At 46.1% G+C, this 21,386-nt stretch overlaps 1 protein-coding gene across 1 annotated transcript in view; it reads right to left on the bottom strand.

The window, feature by feature from the left end:
* LOC122797632 (integrator complex subunit 8-like) overlaps positions 1–21,386 on the bottom strand; it is a 1,436,218-nt gene that overhangs the window by 992,998 nt on the left and 421,834 nt on the right. The window contains exon 7 of the mRNA XM_044066176.1: positions 20,514–20,689. Coding sequence (XP_043922111.1) covers positions 20,514–20,689 — 176 coding nt within the window. The remainder of the gene's footprint in view (positions 1–20,513; positions 20,690–21,386) is intronic.

Below are 21,386 nucleotides of genomic sequence, written 5' to 3'. Positions count from 1 at the left end.
ACTTAGTAGATGGAGCCAGACAGCCTTACTGGGGGATTTGAAGAATCAGAACATTAGAAGCTTGGAGATGAGGAGAGAACTCTTGAGTCTGAAAGTCTGGCAATTTGGGATGCTGTGTCCAGGTGGCACCCTATGAATTCTAGTGTTTGCATCAGTGCCAGCAGGATTTTAAGTTTACAGTGATCCCAAGTATTGAGCTAAATGGAACCAGAAGTCCCTGCATTGGGTAAGCAGATCAGAGATGGCTGTGATGAAGAGGAAGTCATCTAGACAGTGGAACACCCAGAACCCTTGCAGCTTTAGATATGCTGCCACTATTGCCATGCACTTGGTGAACACCTCTGGGGCAGTGGTGAGACCAAAGGGTAGTGCTCTGAAGTGGAAGTGACTGGCCTCTAGACAGAAATGGAGAAATTGACTAGACTGCCTTGCTATCTTGATATGGTAGTAGGTATCCTGAAGATCTATCAAGCATATCCAGTCGCCCTTCCTCAGAAAAGGCAGAATGGACTGAACCGTGACCATCCAGAACTTTGTCTGATTCAGGTGATTGAGGTTCAAAATGGGCCTGAGGTCCCCAGTTTTTTTCAGAAATACTTTCCTGAATATTCTCCAGAACCTTGTGATCTGGTGGGACTCACTTTTCTAGCTGCTTTGACACTTCTGCTGCTGCTGCTGCTAATTCTCTCTGACTGGGTGGAATATTGAGGAGGCAAAGGGAATACCATAGCCTTTGGAGACTATCTTCTCTATCTACAAATCTTGAGGGATGACTATCCAGACAGGATGGTGGAGAGAAGTGCCTCCTGACTACCTTCAGAGTGCAGTGCAACTTCTCAGTAGCACTGAAAGGGTTTCTCGGTAAAGGGACCTCAAAACTCGATTCTATCATCTGTCTTTGCCCCTAAAGTAACATTCATTGAAGTTATTTCACCTGTCTGCCAGCAGATATGTTTTGGGCAAAATTCTGTGATTTATGAAACTATAGTTTCTTCCCAGGAAAAGGTCCTTCGGGGTGGAAAAATAAACACCTAAGGCAGAGTACTGTCCTCCTGCTTACTCCTGATGAGCATATCTTTGACCTTCAGTCCACAGAGGGTTGAACCATCAGAGGTGCTCACTGATGAAGGGTATCGTGAAGCTCCCTGCAGAATAACACAAATGCATCCAGGTGTGCCAGCAAATAGCAATGTCAGTGTCTGCTGCTCCTGATGTGCCATCAACTGCACTGGATAGCAGATAGATGGACAAGGATATTGACTGATGCGTAGCTACATGAATTATCTCTGGTTTTCCAGAATTGGCTCTACCACATCAGGTTCCTTCCAAGTCCACTGGAAGGTCAAGTCAGCGAACTTGGTGGGCAGGACCATATGAGGTAGATGAGCCAACCCAGAAAGTCTCAAGGAATATAGACTCCTTTTGGGGAGGGGGGGGGGGCTTCAGCAGACCAGCTCCCCTCTTTGTTTTATCATTTTGAGGATGTCTATGAAAATGACATCTTCCAGAGGGGACCTTGGGGATTCCTCCTCCCCTCCCTCAAAGTAGGTATCCTCACTGAGTGACTCTTGGGAGGAGTCAAGCTGCCTCTTACTGCAAGTCCGTTTCCTGCAGCCCTCTCTGGTGAGGGCTCTGGAGAAGGCTGAGAACCAGAGGGAGAACTCGCCAAGCGACAGACCTTGAGAGTTAATGAGATTGGCTGTTCCTGTCTAACAGGATGAGTGGAAGGAATATCAGAGACAGGTCGAGACGTTGCTGAGAGGATGTGAGACACTTCCTCTCTTGAGCTGGACAGAACTCTCAAATGCTTCAAAAGTCGAAGCAAAAACCAGTGCCAAAGACGACCCATTTGAAGCAGAGGAGGACAAAGAAGGGAATATCCCCAGTTGCAATCCAGTTAGTCTCCAAAGTAAACATCAGAGCCAAGTTGGGGCAGAAGCCTCAGAGTAGACCCTAACCCCATACTTCAGCCTGAACTCTCAGCTCCGAGACACTTCACAATCTCAAATAGAGTTGAAAAGGTGAGGGAATCTACTGGAGTCAAAGACAAATATACTATCTGCTCCAACAAGGGCCTCTCACAGGCATCACTTGGAACTTCTCATGGCCGGACTACAGAAGGAGAGCTCAATAAGGGAGCTGTTGGGACATGACCCAGAGCCCCCTTTTTTTCCTGAAACACTTTTAAGAAACAACTTGGATAAAGATGCTAACTAGGAGCTAACAGTATCATGGAAAAGGTAAAATACGAAGACAAAACTCCAAAGGTGGACTAGAAATACAAAATACTTACCTCACTAAGCCCTCAGGATCGTGTCTTGACCAAACAGACAAACAATATCTGAGGCACTGTGAGGATAAGAGGGAATTATGGGTAGGGGAGGAGCCTTAGCCATGGATCAAGAGTCTGAAAAGAGGCAACCAGGTCAGATCTGATCACATGCAAAAACCTATTCCATAGAGTCAGGCAGAAAAGAAAACATCGGATCATTAAGTTACAAAAATTCCAAGGAGCAGGACCCTTTAAAGCTGGTGCTCCCCCTCTGCTGACTTTTATAAGAAATAGCACTTTCACATGCCTACTTGTTTCCACCCCAAACGTTTTCAAATTTCTGCATCTTCAACAGCACAAAGGCATCTTCTCAACCCCTTTAAAACTTTTAAGCAATAATCATTTCAAAAGTGGATGGCACAGTGGTGCAGCGGTAGCATTGTCATCTCACATCAAGAGGTTCTCCAGTTCGATTCTTGTCTGGGGTGCCTTCTGTGCGGAGTCTGCATGTCCTCCCTGCATTCATGTGGGTTTCCTCCTGGTGCTCCGGTTTCTTCTCACGTTACAAAGACATGTTTGGAGCGTTTCTCCCCAGGCCTCCGCTGAAAATTGGCTCATTCCAAGTCAGACTTCCCAGTTAACAAATGTTAAATAAATGATACAAAACATCTCCTGTAGTGATTTGTTCACTTTTACAATCAAATGGAATTGCTATGCATTTATGCTTATCATCACTACAAAGTAAATAAGACAATGTTCATACATCTGGTGCTGCTACTGAGTTTTGCGGATACATTTAGGTTACACATCATGGTGTGCTGTTCGACCTGCCTCAGAAGGATTACTTCAACTTCCTTTGTGCTTACTGAATTACACCTTAAACAAGTTTTATCAATCTGGGCCCTGCTTAATTATATTGCCTTTCCATACTAGTATTCTAAAACACCAACTTCACTTTTGTGCATCTGAAGGTTTTCAAAGCTATAAGGCATCATCAACAACAGTAACTTGTCATCAACTATTTTCTATTTATGTCTCAGTGCCTTTTCAGACATTACAGTCACATATTTCCAACTTGTCTCAATGTTGACTGTTAAATTCATTTTGCATCACCGAGCAGCCTCATAATCCTGCCATTGCAAGATTGTCCCAATCATTTTGCCCTATTTTCCAAGAGGGGTCAGTTCAGCTGTTGTCATCTTCCTTGATTCAGTGCCACTCTCCAACCTTTGATAATCATGTCTGACTGTCACAGTTCTTCTCTCTCATAATCCATCCCTTTGCTGGATCTCATTTCCTTTTGCCTTCTTCCTGTCTGCCCCAAATCATCTTCACTGTCTTCTGCTTTCCTGCACGTCTGAGCCACTGTAATCTGTTCCCTTTGACCTTCTCTGCAATTGGAGCTACTTGAGCTTCTGCTCTGATGACTTCATTTCTGTCACCTACCACCTGTCTTTAGGCACTTCATCTCTATCACCTACAGTTTCCTCAACTGCCTCCCATCACTGCCCAGGTTTTTGTACCTTACAATAGTACTGGTCACACCACATTTTTGCAGACCTAATTTTTCAACTTCTTTGGCATTCTTCTGTCAAATGTTACCCACAACACACTGCCAGCTGACTGCAGTCTCTCTGATTCAAGATTTGACCTCTTCATGCATACTTTTCATCTCCTCAACTACCTCTTACCGACACATGAAAGTGTTAACCTAATTCACTGTTTTCCCTTCTATCTCAATTTTCAACATCTTCTGATTTCCTCAATTTATTGTCATTACAACTGTCTTATCTGTACTTAACTTCATCCCGTGTGCTGCAAGTTTTGTATTCCATTCCTATATCATTTAGTGAAGTTCTTGTTCAAAGACTGATTGTATTGCCAGATTATCTGCATACAGCAGCTTCGTTGATGTGTCTCCTCCAACTTGATTCTTAATGTAGCCCATTTCATGTACATAGCCTGCACCTATTCTACCAGAGCTTCCATGACTTCTAACCTTAACAGGACTGTCCAAATCAGCTTTCTAGACATCTTGTCTAATGCTTTCTCCGAGTCTAGGAATGCTCATCTGGACTCTGTCCTCATTTCTAGCTTCTTTCCAACTATCTGTCTCACTGCAAACACTGGGTCATTTGTGGTGCACCCTGATCTGAATCTGAACTGCTCAACTCCCATCTTACTTTCTACTACTCTGCATACTTGTTTATCGATTTCCAAAACTTTCATTCAGTGTGAGAGCAGTTTGATACCTCTAAAGAGTACACAGGTGTGAATGCCTTCTTTGTTCTTGTTTACTGGCACTAGAATACTTATTCTCAAGTCATCTGGAATATGCCTTTCTCTCCACACTGTTGCGAATACCCTCAGGAGCCATTTCTCCCTTATCTCACCCAATATCTTGATCATATTTGCCGTGACCTCATCTGAGCCTGCTGCTTTCCCTGACTTAATTTTCCTTAGTGCTGTTTTACTTCTAGGGTGGGCTCTTTTTCTTGTTTTGTCATGGATGGCATCTGGGGTACTACAGCTTCTGTGGGGTTTACTTCACTTAGAAGCTGCTGGAAGTACTCCTTCCATCTGCCTTTGATGTTTTGTGGACTGGTGAGCAGGATGTTCACTGCCATCCCTTATGAAGGGTGTCTGATGACTATCCTCTTTACCTTTATATCTTTGCCTTGCAACTTGACAGAGTTTTTATGCCATCTGTCAAATCACTTCTAGAAGCTGGTACAGTGCCTATGATGCCTTGTTCTTTGCTACTGCAACAGCTCTTACCCTCTCTGTTAGACAACCAGTACTCCTTAGCCTGACCTGCCTTTTCTATCTCCCACTGTTTTATGCACTTGTGACGACTTCCTGCAAGTATGTATTTTACTACTAGCTTTCCTTTCCTTCTGTACCTTATTAGGCTTTTTTAGGCAAGGCTCAAATTCTAAACCTACCACCCTAGGAAACAAAAATGGGAAGAAACTAAGGGTAATGCTGCTCAATGCCAGAAGTCTAAATCTCAAAATGCACGCACTTGAGGCCCTTCTCAGTATGGAGAACATCGATGTCTGTGCTGTGACTGAAACCTGGTTCAAGGCTCCTGAGAGCACCCCGGCACTATCAGGTTTTACCTCATATCATGCGTTCCGGCCCCAAAACCCGGACCACACAACAAAAGGAGGGTGTATCCATATTCATCAAGGATACCCACACCTCCAGGTTGGTGGCATCTAAGCATGGAAACCATCCAGGTGCAATTAACCATAGGCAAAACTGCTCTACAATTTGTAGCATGCTACAGGCCACCCTCTCAAACTCAGGAACCCCACACAGCCTTCCTGAAGACACTGGAGGGTATAAATGTATCTCCAAACACCATTATATTGGGTGACTTCAACTACCCGAATATAGACTGGGAACATTACTCAAGCCCCAACTTTCTAGCCCAAAGGTTCCTGGAGTTGATAAATTCAAATGCCATGGAACAACTAGTCACCGTTCCCACAAGAGGAGAAAATATACTAGATCTCATCATCACAAACATGGGGACAAATTGCTCCACAACGGAAGTATATCCTTCATTGGTGAGATCAGATCACAAACTAATCTCACTGGAAATCCACATCCCGCCCCCACCCCAAACAAAAAAGACCACAGTGAAGAACTTCTCTAAAGCAAACTTCACACTACTCAAGACTGGTGTGGTATCCTTCAAGGCCCCCGAGCCAGTGGAAACCACAACCCAAGCTGCGGAAGCCCTTACAAATGCCTTCTACGAACACCTCCAGGGCTGCATGGATCAGGCAATCCCTAATAAAACCAAGACTCTTTCCACCAAGGGCAGACGTCCAGTCTGGTGGACCCCAGCCATAAACAAACTTTACAATAAGAGGAGAAAGCTGTTACATGATAGAGCAAAATCCATAAAAGAGAAGACACCCTTGATCATTATTAGTATAAAATACGAGCACTCATAAAATCATCCAAGGCCAACTTTGAGAGAAAAATTGCCATAGATTCAAAAGACAATCATAAGGCCTTCTTCAGCTATGTTAGAAACCTGGGTGGAAATTCCCAGATATGCTCAGAATTAGTCCAAAATGATACAAAAATCACTGAACCCACAGACATTGCCAACATACTGGCAGACAGGTTCAGTGCAAACTTCACCCCCCTCTCCCCCACAAAAGGAGAGATAACTATCCCAGCGGAGTGTAGCCTCCCAGACAACTCAAATGCGCAGGTGAAAGCTGCTCTCTCTAAAGCTAAAAACGCAGCATCAATGGGACCGGATGGTGTCCCTGGCTGTGTGCTACATGAACTCAACGAAAAACTAAACCCGCATATAAGGCAGCTGTTTAATCTTAGCCTTACCACAGGATACGTGCCCAAGGAGTGGCGTACGGCAACTGTGGTCCCACTCCACAAAGGCGGTGCCTCTACGGACCCTGGTAATTACCGCCCCATAAGCTTAACAAGCCTGGTCTGCAAAGCTATGGAGAGGATCATAATGGAACTCATAAACAAAGACATAGGGGACTTGCAGACATTGGACCCGACCCAGTTTGGCTTTGTCAAGGGCAGATCATGCCTTTTGAACTTGGTCGAATTCTTCGAAACAGTCACCAAGGCCATTGATGAGGGAAAGGCAGTCCATACAGCCTACCTTGACCTTGCAAAAGCTTTTGACACAATACCCCACTCGGGTATTATAGAGAAACTTACCAGCTTAAATGTAAACTCATATGTCACAAGATGGGTTGCAAACTGGCTAAAGGACAGAACCCACAGGGTTAGAGTTGCTGGCGCCATGTCAGACTCCAAGCCGGTCACAAGTGGTGTCCCACAGGGCTCAGTCCTTGGCCCCCTGTTGTTCGGCATCTACTTCTCAGAAGTACAGGCAAACATAGGAGGACTATGACTGACAAAGTTTTGACACAGGTATCCTTCAGAGGGGTCTCACGGAAACTGATAGCTGGTGCCAGAGCCATGGCCTGAAGTTAAATGCCAAAAATGTATAGTCATACCCTTCGGGAAAAACAAGGTAACCCCAAGCTACCATATAGGGGGCAATCCATTAAGCACAGAAGAGGTTATCAGGGACCTGGGGACCCAGGTTGACAGTGGCCTTTCTTTTGACACTCACATTGCTAAAGTGGTTAGAAAGACCTTCTACATTGCCCACCTGATCATGAAGGGATTCACATCCAGATCAAGTGAGGTCATTGTTCCCCTGTACTCTTCACTTATCAGACCAATGATCGAGTACAATGCCCCATTCGGGATGCATCTCACCCGACACCTGCAGCAATTGGAGAGACCCCAAAAGTTCCTCATCAAAAGGATAAAGGGACTCCAAAATCTGTCATATGCTGCCAGACTGAAGAAACTCCATCTCTATTCAGTCGCACCGCCTGCTCAGAGGTGACCTGTGCCTGACATACAAGGCCATGTCCAACCCGAATTAATGGACATGCTCCACCTCAAAAATCCAAATCTACCAGATCCACTAGAGCAAGCGACTTAAACCCTAGCACGGAAATAAATAGGAGATGGTGGAGAGATAGATTTGTCACCAGAGACTCCTATGCTGTGGAATAAAATCCCGGTCCATGTGAAGCAGAGCACCTCGCTGGCTCTGTTCAAGAGAAATCTTGACCGGTGGATGGGAGATCGTAGGTTTACCCCGGGAATCATCTCTGTGTCACTGCTGGACAGAGGCACAACAAACTAATGGGCACAGTATTTTTTAACATAAGGGGTGGCGTAAGCCACAAAACTTTGGGCTAGGCTTATAAATGCCTTAGGGCAGATAGCCTAGTATAAACCTATGAACCTATTACTATATCTGGTTGACCACATATCTGTTCTGTATCCCACACACATGTTGTTTTGGGGTGCTGCCATTCTTCTTCAACACTGCCACTTTCTTCTTCTTCCTGATGTTCTAGAGTCCTATTTCCTTGAACCACAGAAGCATAGTACAGTTTTGTACCTACCATAAATGTAGATGTTCGAGTGTATACACTGCTGCAGTCATTACACTTGAGTTAACCTGCCGTCAGGCGGTTCCCCAGTCGGCCTGAGTTCCAAAGTCTTGGTCCGGCGTCGGTTGCTGTCGCCTCCTCCCCGACGTCAGTGCGACAGGGTATATAAGATGCAGCCGACGCTATTTTCTTCAGTTTTTCTTGCCCCAGATGTCAGGTGCCCCCAAAAAGGTAGGCGATTCAAATTGCTAATAAAACATACATAAGAAAAGCAAACAACTTTCAGATACCAGCAAATACTCCCCATAGGAAGTAAAGGGTAGAAGACATAGGTACGTACCAGCAAGTAAGAGGGGAAGGAGGGAGGGAGGGTAACCTGGACTGCAGCAGTGTATACATTCGAACATCTACATTTATGGTAGGTACAAAACTGTACTATGTTCATCGTGTTACACTGCTGCAGTCATTACACTTGGGTAGAATCCCAAAGCTGAGGTAGGGTGGCTGGTTCTATAAGGCATTGGGGGTGGCTATGAGGCACTGCAGCACTGCAGTGGCAAAGCCAGCTCTGGATTTAGAGTATAGAGGCAGATGGTAATGCTTGGTGAAGGTATGTACAGAACTCCAAGTTGCTGCTTCCAAAATGTCCTTGGTAGGTACTCCTCTGAGGTAAGCAGTTGAAGTGGCTGTTGCCCTGGTGGAGTGAGATCTAATGCTGTTAGGTAAAGGTTTCCCACGGTGTGTATAGCACAAACGTATGCAGTGTCCTATCCATTTTGAAATAGTCTGTTTTGAAATGGCTTTTCCCTGTGCTCCTGCAGCATATGCTACCAATAATTGCTCAGATTTTCTGAAAGCTTTGGTTTTGTCCAAGTAGAAGCGTAACTGCCTGTATATGTCCAAAGAATGCAGTCTCTCCCCTTTATTCTGTGGATTTGGATAAAAAGTTGGCAAGTGAATAGTTTGGTTTAGAGCCACACTTGATACCACCTTTGGCATAAACGTAGGGTTAGTTCTTAAAGACACCCTGTCTTGGTGGAAAATGATGAAAGGTTCCACTGCCATTAGTGCCTGCAATTCTGAAAGTCTTCGTGCTGATGTTATTGCCAGGAGCACAGCAGTTTTCCAAGAGATATATTTTAAATCTGCTGTGTTAGCTGGCTCAAAAGGAGGTAAAGTTAATTTTTCCAACACGAAGTTGAAGTCCCAAGTTGGAGTAGGTGCTCTACGGGGCGGTCTTATGTTTTTAGCCACTCTGAGATGCTGTTTTAGCAAAGGATTATAGACAAAATTGGTGGATCCGTGTTGTAATGAGCAGAGATGGCAGAGGCGTGGATCTTGATGGATGAAAAGGAGAGGCCTTTGTCCAGCATCTCAGTTAAATATTGAAGTATCTGAGGAATATTTGGGACAAGAGGGTCAAGGCTGTGAGCCTGGGTCCAGGCACAGAATCTCTTTCATTTATCCGAATAGGCTTTCCTGGTACTAGGCCTTCTGGCCTCCAGAATGACATCCATAACAGCTTTGGAGAGAGGCATTGCTTGCTTGACTAAGGAATCTTCCATGCAGCCAGGTGTAAAGTCTTTAGCTGGCTGTGAAGTATCTGATTGTTGTGCTGAGTCAGCAGATGTGGGATTTGAGGCAAACTCCAGGGTGGTCCTTGTGCCAAGTTCTTTAAGATTGGGTACCAGTGCTGGCGTGGCCAGTCTGGTGCAATCAGGATCATCTTTGGCTCTTCTTGCCTGGCTTTTATGAGTACCTTTGGAAGGAGAGGTAGTGGTGGGAAAGCATATACTTGTAGGTTTTTCCAGCTGAATGAGAGGGCATCCACTTTCCATGCTTGTGGATGGTAAGTCCTTGTGCAGAATTTCTGTAGCTGGCAGTTCATTGGGGATGCAAACAGATCTATGTCCGGGCTCCACCATTTCTGGGTAATCATTCTGAATATTTGTGGCTTCAATTCCCATTCATGGGGATCCATGATGTTTCTGCTTTGTCATCTGCCAGTGTATTTTTCTCTCCTGGCAGGAATTGTGCTTGCTGATGAACTTGATAGTTTAGAGCTGTGTTCCACAATGTCATGGCTTGTCTGCAGAGGGGATAAGAGTAAGTGCCCCCTTGCTTGTTTATGTACCACATAACTGTGGTGTTGTCTGTTTTTAGTAGTAATTGTCCTGGATGCAGTAGGTCCTTGAAGGCTATAAGGACATTTTGTACAGCTAGCATCTCTTTTTGATTGATGTGAAGATGCCTTTGTTCTGTGGGCCACTTGCCCTGAATACATTTTCCTGCCATGTGTGCTCCCCAGGCATAATCAGATGCATCTGTTGTCAGTGTTTGCCTGGCTGTGGGTTGAGTAAAAGGCTGTCCCTTGTTGAGGTGACAAGCTTGAGCCCACCATCGAAACTCCTGTTGAAGGCAAGGAATTAGTGGTATAACTGTTTCCAAACTTTGACAGTGTTGAGACCAGACACTCTTTAGGTACCACTGTAGTTTTCTCATATGCAGTCTGGCATATGGAATTAGTAGTATGCAAGATGCCATGTAACCCAAGGCCTGCAGAATTTTTCTTGCAGGGAGTTGGGTTCTTGTTGCCATCAACTGAAAATACTGAGTCAGTTGTCCTTGCTTGTCTGGCGTGAGATAAGCCATCTGGGCTGTTGTATTCAAGCTGGCACCCGGAATATTATCTCTTGTGAGGGCACTAGTTTTGATTTCTTTTCGTTTACTGTGTACCTTGGGCAACTTAATAACTTTTTTTTACAAACGCCAGATGCTTTAGAAGAATGTCCTTGCTCTCTGCTTGAATCAGGCAGTCGTCCAGGTACGGATAAATCTGAACTCCTTTCTGTCTGCAAAATGCAATTACTGGTGCCAGGCACTTTGTGAAGACGCTGGGCACAGTAGATAAGCCAAAGGGCAATGCAGAGAATTGGTAGTGCATTGAACCAGCTATGAATCTGAGGTATCTTCTGCAGTTTTGTCTGATAGGGACATGCAGGTATGCCTCCTTGAGGTCCAAGGTTACGAGCCAAGCTTTCTTGCCCAGCATGGGAAGAAGCTGCTGTAGTGTCAACATTTTGAATTTCGGAACATCCAGGTAAGTGTTTAGCGAAGAAAGATCCAGAATGGGCCCCCAAGCTTTGTCTTTTCTGGGAACCAGAAAGAGTCCTGAGTAAAATCCTTGTCCTTGCTCCTGTGGTGGTACCTTTTGAATAGCTCTCATGTCCATGAGTGCTGTAATTTGTTTTTGAGCCTCTGCCCATTGATTTGGTGGCAGATTTGGCATTCCTTTTAACCTTGGCAGAGTGTGAAAGTGGAACCTGTAACCTTGAGATACAATGTTAAGAACCCCATTTGTCTTTGGTGATCATATGCCAATTGTGATAGAAAAGTGCCAGTTTTCCTCCCAAGGGGGCTGCCAAGAGAGAGCTGTTTGGCAGCTGTAGTGGGAAGTCATTGGGGCTGTTGTTTATATGCTTGGGGCCTGTCTTCCCCTTCTTTCTGGCCTGATGCACCCCATTGTCGAGGCCTGTAAAAACCTTGTGGTTGACCTCTACCTCTTGGACGTCTGTATCTGCCCCTTTGAGGTTTGTCTGTAACTGGAAAGGACCAATTCTTTGTTGGCCAATTTCTGCTAAATCGAGGAGGCTGAACCTGTAAGAGATCCTTCACCATTTGCATAGATTTTGCCTTATCCTCCATTTTCTTTAATACCTCTTCTGCCTTAACTCCAAATAACACATCCTGCTGCAAAGGTGCATCCAATAGTTTTTTTTTAACATGATCTGGTAACGTATGTTCTTTTAACCAAGCATGTCTTCTAATGACAGAACCTGTAACTGCTGCTCTACAGGAGGCCTCTAAAGAATCAAAACCACATTGCAAAGTATGTTTTCCCACTTGTTCAGCTGCATGCAATCAATCCTGCATTTCCTTAAAATTAGGAGGATCTGAATCTGGAAGCATTTTTTGTTTCAACTGAGACATCAAAAATTGCTGATATTTTAGCATGTGAAACTGGCAATTTAAGGCCCTCATTGCTAAAGTTGCAGACGTATATACTTTCTTCCCCCATCTGTCTAATGCTCTGGAATGTCTGTCAGAGGGGACTGGATTCTTTGCTGATGAGGCCTTAACCCCTTTGGGTCCCTGAGAAATAGTTTCAAGGTCAGCAACAGGGCTTTTATAAAGAAATTTGTGTGAGTCAGGGACTCTGTAGTATCTGTCAGGCTTAACTGGGGCTGGAGGTAAAGAATCAGGATCTAAGCTGGATTCAGTATACACATCATCCACAATATCTAACACTGGCGGAATAGCAAGGGGTTCATAGGTTCATAGGTTCATTCATAGGTTCATACTAGGCTATCTGCCCAAGGGCATTTATAAGCCTAGCCCATAGTTATGTGGCTTTCGCCACCCCTTTAGTTGGAATAAAAACTATGCCTATCATTTTGCTGTGCCTCTGTCAAGCAGGGGTCTGTGTTGAGGAAATAAAAAGAAGTCTCTGAGCCTTTTCTTGGATTCAGAGTAATCCTGGCCTTCCCAATGGAAATGCTCCCTCATGGTATGTAAGGTTTCCCCAAAGGAGTAGCGCTCAGGCAGAGAGGCTGATGGAACTGATTCCTCAGCATCGGAATCCTCATAAGGGGGTAAAGAGTATCCTAAGTCTGAAGAGATGGATACCTGGTCGGATGAGTCATAGTCTGCATCCTGTCTAGGCCTTTTATCAGAAGGGGGATGGGACCCCCTGATCAGAGTGATTAGGTCTTCGGCCATTTTGAGCATTTGTTTCTTAGGCATGGAGGCCTGTCCTGGAGAATGCTGTATTTGTTTGTTTTTAAAGGAGGTTTAGACTTAGCAGAAGATTTAATGCTTAACTGAGTAGGTCTGAAAACACCCTCTGAAGCTGCGGGTTGTTCAGCTACTCCGGATCCCTCTGAAGGAATAGTTTTGGTAGGCTGAAAATCTTGTGCGTCCTAAGGCCCAGCCATCTCCACGTGGGAGTCAGAGGTGGGCTTGTGGTTCTACAGAAGCGGTCGTCAGGGGCTGCGAAGGTGCCTCGCTGAAAACCGGCGACTGGCTTAGAAGAGGCTTCGTCAACAGTTTTGGGCCTCAGATGCCTATCCTTGTCTTTGCGATTTTTATGTATTCCGATCGTTGGAAGTTCCGACGGCATATTGTAATTGAATTTTCTGCCAAAATAATGTCAGACAAAATAAAACCGACGTTTAATAGTGTGCTTGTTAAACCTAGCACAAAATTGACAACCAGTGACGTCGTGGTCTGGGCCTAGGCATGGGATACAATAAGAATGGAAATCCTTATGAGGTATTTGCTTCCCACAAGAAATACAGTTATTAACTTTTACTGACATCAGTCTGAGGCAAGAAAAAGTTTCCCCAATGGGGTACTTAGCTTTGTAGAAGACTTCGGTTCTGGATTTGGAATGAAAATCTCAGGAGTCGGCCGACCGGCACTTGCGAAATGCTTTTGCTTCAGGTACCACGCAGCAAGAAAGACTGAAGAAAATGGCGTCGGCTGCATCATATATATACCCCTGTCGCACTGACGTCAGGGAGGAGGCGACAGCAACCAACGCCGGACCAAGACTTTGGAACTCAGGCCGACTGGGGAACCACCTGACGGCAGGATAACCCAAGTGTAATGACTGCAGCAGTGTAACACGATGAACATCTACTTAAAAAAAAGAAGAAAGACCAAGAAAAGAAAATGTATACCAACAATTGCAAAGGAAGGGCTCAGAGCAGCCAATAATACAGCAACAAAAGAGCAGAGCCAAACCACCACGACTGTTCAGGATAAACACAATAGTGCTTCGATAAAAAATGCAAGAAATAAGATTTCTTGCATTTTTTTATCGAAGCACTATTTTGTTTATCCTGAACAGTCGTGGTGGTTTGGCTCTGCTCTTTTGTTGCAGCATCTACTAAAAACAGTTTTTCTCCTCAAACCATCTATTATTCTAGCACACCCATTTTTGGGTCACCAGTCAGGAAGGTCCGACTGTTGCACCTCCAACTAAAACTACAAGTTATGTACTCACCATAACGCTTGATGTATGTGGTCCATCTCGCCGCACATTCTTACTCACGGGTTCGGAGCCAAACATCGGCTCCGACTTGGCCAACTTATATTTTTCTAGCACAAAGTCTCTAATTGGCTGGGCTAACCTGGTATCCCATGTTGCACCGCTCCACAACCCCAGATCTAGTTTGCAGCAGCTCATAGTCGCACCTCATGCACAACCACAGTCAAAAGAGTAGAACACTAACCAGGGCAGCAAAGAAAAAATAACCCATACTGAAGGGTCCTGAAACAAATGTCGCCTCCAAATCCTCCAGGAGGGGGGAAGGTGGGAGGGAAAGTAAGAATGTGAGGTGAGATGGACCACATACATCAAGCGTTATGGTGAGTACATAACTTGTAGATGTTATGTGGTCCAATCTCGCCTACATTCTTACTCATGGGACAGCGTCCCTAGCACCTCCATCCTGGGAGGCTCAATTGAAGATGCTCCTGAGAACAGTGGAACCAAAGGAAGCCCGGCCCCTAGAAGCCACGTCTAATTTGTAATGAGTAATGAAGGTGTGGGGAGAAGCCCACGTGGCCGCAGCACAAATTTCATCCAAGGATAGTCTGGAGTGATAAGCTACTGAAGCGGAAACAGCCCTGGTGGAGTGAGCCTTGACAGGGAACGGTAACTCTCTGCCTGCCGACGAGTAAGCATAGGAGATGCAGTCAAAAATCCACCTGGAAATTGTAATCTTAGAAACAGGGAAACCGGTTCTATTTTCTGAGAAGGACACAAAGAGTTGATCAGACGTACAAAATTTTTTAGTCCTGCGTAAGTAAAAGCGAAGCTGCCTGTGTACGTCCAATTGATGAAACTTAAACTCTGCCTTGTTGAAAAATTGAGGAAAGAAAACTGGCAGCTCGATGGACTGATTGAGGTTAACGGCAGAGGTTACCTTCAGAAGGAAGGACGGATTAGGTCTCAAGGAAACCCTGTCCTTATGAAATATTAAATACGGGGATTTGATGGACAACGCTTGAATCTCCGACACCCGTCTGGCTGATGTGATAGCTATTAAAAATGCAGTCTTCCAAGATAGAAATTTTAAATCACAAGTGGCAGCTGATTCGAAAGGAGATGATGTCAGGGCCTGTAACACAAAATTTAAATCCCATGGCATGATGGGTTCCGACAACGGAGGCCGAAGCAACAAGGTGCCCCTCAAAAAGGCCTTACATAATTATGCGCCATGAGAGAAGGTTCGTAAGAGGTATGAAAATTGGAGATAGCAGCAAGCTGAACCTTAATGGTGGCAGGAGCAGAACCCTGCTGAAAGAGAGTGGATACAAATCTAAGACAGCCGGGATGGGGGCTGTGAAAGGATCCAGTCCCTTGGCCTGAGCCCAAATTGAAATTTTTTTCCACTTGCTGGAGTAAATCTTCCTGGTAGAAGATTTATGAGAAGAAGATAAAATGTGTACTACCTCAGGTGAAAAACGATGAAGTCTGACTAAAGATGGAAGTGGAGTAGCCAGGCTGCCAACCTGAGGGTCCTCAGGGAGGAATGGGACTGTCCCGACATGTGTGTCAGTAGGTCTAGTGCTGGATCCACAGTCCAAGGACTGTTCACTGCATACTGATGAAGAAAGAAGAACCAGACTTGGCGAGGCCAGTGTGGGGCAAGAAGAATCATCTTGCTTCCCAAGGAAATGGCTTTCTGGATCACTCTTGGCAGCAGAGGAAACGGAGGGAAAGCATAGAGCAAACAGGGAGGCCAATCGTGGACTAGAGCACCCCTGGGTGACTCCCCCTGTGGGGGGATCAGAGTGAAGTAGTTGCTGCACTTGGTATTGTGGGATTGGCGAAAAGGTCGCAGCAAGGCTGACCCCACCTGTTGAAAATCTGCTCCGCAACTCGGCGGTTCAGGGACCACTCATAAGGCATTAGAATAGCTCTGCTCAGCCTGTCTGCTATCACATTGGCCTTCCCCGGAATGTGCGTTGCCACTAGGAACCATTGGGAAGACACTGCCCACTGCCACACTCGCATGGCCTCTCTGCAAAGGGGTTAAGACCTGGTTCCCCCTTGCTTGTTCAGGTACCACACAACAGACATGTTGTCTGAGTGAATTGCAGTCATTCCTAGGGGAAGAGAGCTCTGCAGTGCTTGCAACGCCAGTAACACTGCTCTCATCTCCAGAATATTGATGTGCAAATGTACCTCGTGAACCTGCCAGGTGCCTTGGACCGTCCTTGCCCAGATAATGCCCTCCCCACCCTATATGGGAGGTGTCCGTGGTCACAGTGGCAACTGGAGTCATAGGAATAAATGGATTCCCTTTGTTCAAGTTGGTGGGACTCATCCACCAACAGAGGTCCTGTTTGCACCGATCGGTGAGTAGGATCAGATGGGACAGGGGAAGTTTCTGAAAGGACTGTTGGGCTGAGAGAAGCCACTGCAGAAGCCTCATGTGTAACCTGGCCAGGGGCACTAACATGATGGTGGCTGCCATGGATCCCAGGAGCTGTAGGACCCATCTGGCCTGAACCTTCTTGAGGGGCAGCAATGCGCGAACCTGACCCTGCAACACCTCTATCCTTTCTTGCGGCAGGAACGCCCGCATGTGAACGGTGTCTAGCTCTGCGCCTATAAATGTGACACGCTGTGAGGGCAGCAAAGCAGACTTTCCCCAGTTCAAGGTAATCCCTAGTTGATGACAAAGGGCAATGGTTTTTTACCTGGCCTGAATGAGAAGATGCCTGGTAGGGGCAGTGAGGAGCCAGTCGGTCCAGGTATGGAAACACTTGGAATCCTCGACGTCTCAGGTGAGCTGTCACCACTGCCAAACACTTGGTGAACACCCTAGGAGCTGTGGTGAGGCCAAAGGGCAGGGCACGAAACTGGAAATGACTGTCTCCCAGCCGGAAGCGTAAGTGACTCCTGGATGCCCTGTCCATTTTGATATGGTAGTAAGCATCCTTGAGACTGATGGAGCACATCCATACTTCTTTTCCCAGTAACGAAAAAATAGACTGAAGGGTGACCATTCGGAACTTGGACTTCAGAACGTAGCGGTTCAGTCGGCTGAGATCCAAGATGGGTCTCATGTCCCCTGTTTTTTTCAGCACCAAAAAGAGAGTCTTGAGTAAGTCCCTAATCTGATCTGGTCTGAGGGGACAGGTTGGATGACTCCTTTTTCCAGCAACTTTGAAATTTCTAGTGTTGCATGATCCCTTTGACTGGGTGGAACATCTGGGATTCTTTTGGGTGGAGGAGGGTTTGACAATAATGGGATGGAATAACCTCCGGTAACTATATGAAGTACCCATCGATCCTGAGTGATACTTGCCCAGGCCTCCAGGTACAACGAAATGCGGCCCACAACTGGCTCCGGAATAGCACAGTCGGGCAATACATCAGGGATGATGATAGGAAGGGCCCGCGAAAGGAATCACAGTCTCCCGAATTGCAAGGGCCTCCTCTGCCCCTAGGGCGGCGTCTCCCAGAATAGCCACCCCCTCCTCTGCCTCTGGGGGGGGACTCACCTTGACCAGCAGGGAAAGACTTCCGTGACTTTTTGAACCACATTTTTCCTCCCCTCTGAGCCTTGTGGTAAGGCCTAGATGGGAGGGAAAAACGGACCCCTACGGCAGACAGGGTCTTTCCCTCTTGCTCACATCTGGTGAGGGTGTCTTTCGCTTTGGTCCCAAAAAGTGAGGACCCATCAAAACGGGTGTAAGTGAAGGAAGACTTGAAGGCCTCCGGAAAATGACACAGGCGCATCCAGGCTTGCCTCCTAAGGGCTACACCTGAGCTAGCTGCCCTGCTCGCCCCTTCGGCTGCATGAGCCTCATGGACAAGTTGACAATGGATCCAAGAGTAGACAACTGGGCGTTAACGGTCTGTGTTAACGCCTCAGGTATGTTACCCGTTAGAGTATCTCCCAACTCTTTAAGGAGATCTCTCTGGAGCCAAGTAAACTGACATAGATAGTTCAGAGACCGAAGTGTGAAGGTCGCTGAAGAGAGGGTACACTTCCCGGACCAATCCATACTCCTGGACTCCTTGTTAGGAGGATGGACGGAGGAAGAAGACTCGGCTACTTCCTGCTGAGTGGCCACCGCCACCACCATAGCATCCACAGAAACCCCTTTGGACAGGAACTCTTTCCCAGGGGGAGCTGACAGAAATTTATTAGGACGTCCTGGTACCGGTTCCACTGAGTCAGAAGTCTCCCACGCCCTTCGACAGATCAAATCCAGGAGCTCATCGAAGGATGGGGACACCCAGGAGGCAGAGGGTTGAGCCCCAAAGGCCTTGAGGAATACGACTCCTCCTCAGAGGGGGTTTTGGATGACCAGCTGCCTCTCTGCCTCAAAATCTCCAGGATGTCGGAGAAAGAGACGTCATCGGAGGACGACTTGGGGGACCCCTCTGACTCCTCGAGGTCGGTATCAGAGGTGAGTGACTCATCCTGGGATTCTGTGCGTTTCCTCTTGCACAATTTCTTCCTTGGGGGCTCCTCAGGGCAGACTCTGAGGGGCCCTCAGAAAGTTGGGGACCGCTCATGGAGGTATCCCCAGACCTTGGGACTCCACCGTCAACCGATAGGGGGACATCAGAGGCTCTCGCCGGCGTGGAGGGGGATGGAATGACAGATCCGGGTGATGTGACTGAGGATCTGGCCAGTGCGCTCCTCATGGCCTCGAAGTCGGGTCCCCCCGAATCCGAGGATCGACCCACCTCCGAGGCCAAGATCGGAACGGAGGTTCCCTGAGCCGAAGCACCGAGAGGGAGACTCGGGACCGACAAAAGTCCCGAAGTATCCCCCTCGGGCCCGACAGAGGACACCCGGGTTCCAAAACCAGAGGACGGAGCAGACATGGTAGGAGCCGACGTCGGCACCGATAACGCCTTAAGAGGTATCGGCGCCGGCAAAACATCACCCGGAGCCGAACACTCCAGCTCCGAAGACAGGGAGGTGCTCGGAGGAGGAAACATGGGCGCACTCATCGGGACTGGGTCGGAGCCGAAAATAATTTAGCCAAAACCAGCGACTGCAGGAGCCTCTGGCCCACCCTATCCACATCCAAATCAGAGAGTCTGGAGGATTTGGAGGAGAGAGAAGGTGATTGTGATCTCCCTATCCGGAGATCCTTGTCTGACACTAGGAGATCGGCTCCAAATGGGCCCTAACAGTATCGGAGCCGAGGCAGATTCGAGAATCACAGCTACCTCCTGCGGCCCCGAGGACAAGGGAGCCGAAGTCCAATTTGGTAGTCTTCTCCAGTGGCTCCGATGTAACTGATGGAGCCGGAGATCTTTTCTTGGCTTTAGAAGTCTTGGTTTTAGACTGTGAGCCAGAGGAAGAGTCCAAGGACTCCTCAAAGGAAGGCTTAAGAAGGCCTTTCAGTATAAGTTTATTTTTTCTCTCCTGTAAAACCCTGGGGCTAAAAGCGTGACAAAAACTACAGGACTCTTGTAAATGTATAGCCCCCAAGCAGTATACACAAACAGCATGTCCATCTGTTATGGACATCTTGTAGCTACATTTATAACACTTCTTAAACCCTGAGGGTTTGTGTTCTTTTTAATCCTTAGACATAACAGCCAAACCACAGTATACAAACACAGACACAGGACTGTAGGCCACAACGGATAAGGCAGGAAACTACCAGCACAACCAAAAGACAGAATCTCTAAGTCAAACGATTCTGGCCTGACAACAAGACACACACTGTTAGCAAAGGACAAATGTTTACCTCAGACAAACCACACTAGGTCCTCTAACTTAAATGGGCCTAGCCCATAGGAACGGAGGGATACCACAACAAACACTCACACCACAAAACAACGTTAATAATAAGCAAAATAGCTATTAAAATAGCTTTTGTGAAGAAAGAGAACAACATTTCACTGGAAAAAGAAGTTTTAAATCTACTTAGCCACAGCCAAGCGAGACCACGTCCTAGCTCCACGAGCAGCAAATGATATCTGGGGTTGTAGAGTGGTGCAACATGGGATACCAGGTTAGCCCAGCCAATTAGAGACTTTGTGCTAGAAAAATATAAGTTGGCCGAGTCGGAGCCGATGATCGGCTCTGAACCCGTGAGTAAGAATGTAGATGAGATTGGACCACATAACATCCCATGCTTTGCATTTTTATTGTCAGTGACCACTTGTTCATTAGTTGTACCAGTTCACAACAAAACTGAAAGTGACTGACCTGGTATATCATAGAAAGTCGTTACTGGTTTGGTACACAGATTAACTCTAGGGGATCTCTTCCTCATCTGATCAAGCAATAACTTCCTCTCTTCATCTTTTAACAATCTCATGAAGAGTTCATGTGATGAGACCATGAAGACAAGTTGCAAGTCCTCTAAACTCCAGCATAAATTTCTAAATAAACAGTAAAGATACAAAACAAGTTATAATTAGTCTGATGCAAAACATTAATGGAAATTTAAGTTAAGCACAATAAAATTAGTTGTAATGAAAGCTTGGGTAAAAATCAGTGATAGGTAAATACAACATACATTATCAAAGCAACTTTCTTTTGTGCTCTTTCTTACAAAGTAAATATGGTAATACTCTCCAGGTCAGATAATTTTAGAGAAAGCTGTCTATATTAGGCAACAGCTGGGATCTCCTTCCTAAAAACCTTCTCATGGGAATTTTACATATTTAGCATGCACAGCCCTGCCAGCTTGCATCATAACATACCTAAAGAAAGACTGTGAACGAATACCCCAACCCACATTCCCTAGTTCTGGCCTCTACAGAACATAAATAAAACACACTCCAACAGAAATAAATAGACATAAGGTTCCAAATTATAAATATGTAATACCAACACAGGACAAACATCTCAAAACAGGTGGCAAGGCTGCTCTGCACAACAGAGATAACAGGAGGGAACCTACTGCAGAGGGCTCCTTTCCAAGATAAGACAATATAAGTGTCCCAAATCTGCTAAATCATAGTCTGTGGGGATTTTATAGTTGGAAACAGATGGGAAGAATCTTCAGCACATGACCAAAAAAGAGGTGCTAAAATAAATAGCCTTAATACATTAGATGATTTAAGAGTGGACCTC

Source organism: Protopterus annectens, chromosome 3.part1, assembly GCF_019279795.1.
Source record: "Protopterus annectens isolate FY-2018-M chromosome 3.part1, PAN1.0, whole genome shotgun sequence".
In the NCBI taxonomy this organism is placed as follows: domain Eukaryota; kingdom Metazoa; phylum Chordata; order Ceratodontiformes; family Protopteridae; genus Protopterus; species Protopterus annectens.
Note: the sequence above shows the minus strand (reverse complement) of the source record. Positions and strands in the feature narration are given on the sequence as shown.